General features: G+C 43.9%; 1 protein-coding gene across 1 annotated transcript; it reads left to right on the top strand.

Moving 5' to 3' along the window:
- Nucleotides 1-208: 208 nt before the first annotated feature.
- Pmar_PMAR028069 (Integral membrane protein GPR180 precursor, putative) lies at nt 209-3428 on the top strand (the record flags this gene model as incomplete). Its single annotated transcript, XM_002783837.1, has 9 exons — nt 209-368; nt 898-973; nt 1235-1355; nt 2091-2185; nt 2236-2330; nt 2578-2681; nt 2857-2971; nt 3043-3140; nt 3403-3428. Coding segments are annotated over 9 exons (890 nt in total), but the record flags the coding sequence as incomplete, so codon positions are not given.
- Nucleotides 3429-3653: the final 225 nt, after the last annotated feature.

Raw genomic sequence — 3653 nt, 5'->3', positions numbered from 1 at the left:
AGATATCCATGAATTAGTGCACATGTTGATAAGATGCGAGATAACAAGAGAATCAACGAAACTTTCGGTCTTAACTACTGATCATTGTTCCTTAGAGGGGTTTGTTTATTCCTTTAGTTGGTGAAGGTTGATGAACATCCCACTTGTGACACGTATAACATACCATGCCAGACTTTGTGTAATTCTGTTCCAAGAAAAAGAATTCAACAGTTGTGAATTTATGAACACGATGAGTATCGCATTCCTTCTGTTATTATCCCTCCTTGCCAGGGTCCAGGCTAAATTCCAGTCCGGTGGGATCAGACTGGGAGGCAATAAAACGAGCGACTCCAAGTGGAGGTATGTGTCGAAGTTTAGATATCATATTGGTGAGTTAGAAGATGGTGAAATCTCGAGGGCGCACTATTAGTGAGGAAACTCCCATTACAATACTGACATCCTGTTCCGTCCGTTTGTGTCACACTTTAACTGACTGTAGTACCATGTTTCATTCGTGGTACAGTTTCAGGACAGTTAAAGTCTCGAATCTGTGTGAACTGACTTCGCTCCCAGTTCCAGAATTGGCTATTCTTCTGTGCGCTCCAATCCTCATCAAACACTCGTGGTGGAGTGCAAGGTTAGAGGAGCCATAATAATTGCTCAACACATTTGAGAGTGATACGTGTGAGCAGCGTTGGAATGTATATTCACTTCCTCGGCTGAGCTCAGGAGTCTCCTCACGAATTCGGGGGGAAGTGTACAGGAACCAATCAGAATTCCCAGGGTTTCGTCCGAATTTCCGTGTTGTCACCAACAAATGTGGTTGACCATGTGTTTATTTCCCCCATACACTATGCATTCATTTGGAATAAATAATTCTGTAAACTATTGTGGAATGGAAGGTGTTATTACTGTTAGGTAGAGGAACTTGGAAGCTTCGCATTCAGACGATTAGGAATCATACGAATGAGCTGATATTCCTGCCTGTGGATATGTAGTAGTAGTGGGGGAAGGGAAAATATGCACATGGTCCACTACGTGTTGGTGACACTATGGAAATTTTGAGCAAGTTCTCGTTAGTTTCTGTACACTTTTACCGAATTGATGAGGAAACTTCTGAGCTGAGCTGAGGAAGGCGAACATTAATTCCTCCAACACTGGTGATTCTACAGCTGGGAAACTCTTATTGGTTCCTGCACATTTCTACCCGAATTCGTATGTAAACTGCTGAGCTTGGCTAATGGGGTCTCATTAGATATCGAGAGGACTCCTTCTTGAGAGCCGAGATGGAGGTGGAATGTAGAAAGCGGACAGTACAGGATGGTACGATGATGATAGCCCTACCAGCTGGTGGGGAGTGGGGACCATGGATTGAAGTAATAGGGGTCATGGTAGGACATTATTTTCATATGTCAATTTCTGTTTACGAGCTCATAAGTTGTTTCAAGCAGTTGTAATAGGTACAAAATAATACTGGGGGGAATTCTGACGGGTAGACTTGTACGCGGGGTTATGTAACAGAAATTATCGATTCGGGATGTACGAGTTAGCGAGTTTTTGCATCTGGATCGTCTTCTACAATGAGAACTGATTCGAAACCAGTGCAATTGATAATTCATAGCACACACCCTATTCGACGAGTAGATATCTTAGTGGTATAGTCCTCTGGTATAGCGGTCCCGTATTCGCCAAATGGATATTTCAATAGCATAGTCCTCTGGCATAGCGGTCTTATATTCGCCGAATAGATATTTCAACAGAGTTGTCCTCTGGCATAGCGGCCCCATATTCATCAAATGGATATTTCAATGGCATAGTCCTCTGGCATAGCGGTCCCGTATTCGCCGAATAGATATTTCTACAGGGTTGTCCTCTGGCATAGCGGCCCCGTATTCGCCAAATAGATATTTGAATAGTGTAGTCCTCTGGCATAGCGACCCCGTATTCGCCAAATAGATATCTCAATAGTATGGTCCTCTGGCATAGGGGCCCGTATTCACCAAATAGATATCTCAAGAGTATAGTCCTCTGGCATAGGGGCCTGTATTCGCCAAATAGATATCTCAAGAGTATAGTCCTCTGGCATAGCGGCCCCTCTATTCATATGTCAGGGCCACTTGTACACATCCAAGCATCCACGAGTTTGGTATTGGGCGATCAGCGATTGCGAGCATAATTATTTCACCGACATCCCTGGGCGATTAAGGTGATGACCAGAATCGGGCCTGATCTGTATCTTGTCGAGATGAACCTTAGATTCGAGTTTATAGCAACACAACCGGACGGCAGTGAATTCTCAGCGGAGCGAAGTGGCGTACAGTGGCTACTTCTTATGCAGGTTTTAATATATGGTGAGGATGATCTTCCATCTCAGTCTAGATTGGCGATTATCCAAACAGTTATACATATGTAGACTTTCGAGATGGCTTTTTTTCACTTTGAGAGTACGAATATAGACTACGGAATAACTCTGAAACGTTGTTATCGTATCACATTGTTATCATGTTGATGTTACTCCAATTTGACAAAATTGAAGTCGTTGTACGGCTCATAACGGCTTGCTGTGCACTGTAGTTTAATTACGAACTTGATGTACAGGTGCATTCTCGTACCGTTTTTACCTGGCATGTCGCCGTTTTATCCGCTCAGCTGAGTCGTTGCATCCCCTTGTCATAACACTAGCTTGTATCATATCACTTCAAGTGAGGAGGGAGGGGGAGGGATCCAGTCGAGGGAATCCTTAGTATAACTGTGGTGCTGCGTGCTCGTATACCACTTCGAATTCGGCTACAATTTTGATGTTATTTTCGGGTCAACTCCTTAGTTTTGAGTATGTTTGGATTTCTGTGGTTTATTGTGGGATGTTGTCTCTGGCAGGCGTTGGTGTTATTATTCCAAGTGTTGCATATGTGGTGGTATGCATATAATGGATACGGGTTGAAGGCGCTGGACGTGATATCACAGATGCTCAGCGTTGTAAATGAAGTCATTGGTAATTGAACCCGTGTCGTTCGATTGGTATAATGCATGCTTAACGCACTGAGGCATTTATACGGTGCTCAGTTACGTCTCTGCTAATTTTGATCGCCTCGGGATACACTTTGCTCCAAAGTGACCTTGGTGACTTGGATATTGTCATACCAATAGTATTTATGGTTGCGGTAGTACTCGGGCGGAGGGGGCATCTTCGACTGGCTCGACGTTTGGGCGAACTCCAGCTATGGGTAGAATTCTCTTGGCTAGGCTTGAAAAAGGTCCTCCTTTGGTGGTGTGGAGAGGAATTGAAGTATAGCAGCACTCCTTCCACCAGCATAGGGGTTCAGTAGTGGAGCATAGCTCTCGGAAAATGCATAAGCCGTGCAGCGTCTTGAACCGTTATAAGGACTCTCTTGTGAGTGATGACTGAGGGTTGTTGTTATGTAGATAATACACATACTTATTGTTGGGTTTGGTAAAATAAAAGATGATGCATCGTATAAGTTCTACGAAAACGAAGGTAGTTGTTATATGGGTGTAATAGAATTCAATGCCGATTTACATAGTCTTCACCGGTGATCGGCGATTTGATCTACTGGCCGTAGTATATTGAGGGATAGGTGTGGAACACTGTGATCCGATCGCTACTGGTGGTCGGCTCAGGAAATGTGTTGGTCAGTACTCACCAAACTGATGTG

This window comes from Perkinsus marinus (assembly GCF_000006405.1).
Source record: "Perkinsus marinus ATCC 50983 genomic scaffold scf_1104296935982, whole genome shotgun sequence".
In the NCBI taxonomy this organism is placed as follows: domain Eukaryota; phylum Perkinsozoa; order Perkinsida; family Perkinsidae; genus Perkinsus; species Perkinsus marinus.
Note: the sequence above shows the minus strand (reverse complement) of the source record. Positions and strands in the feature narration are given on the sequence as shown.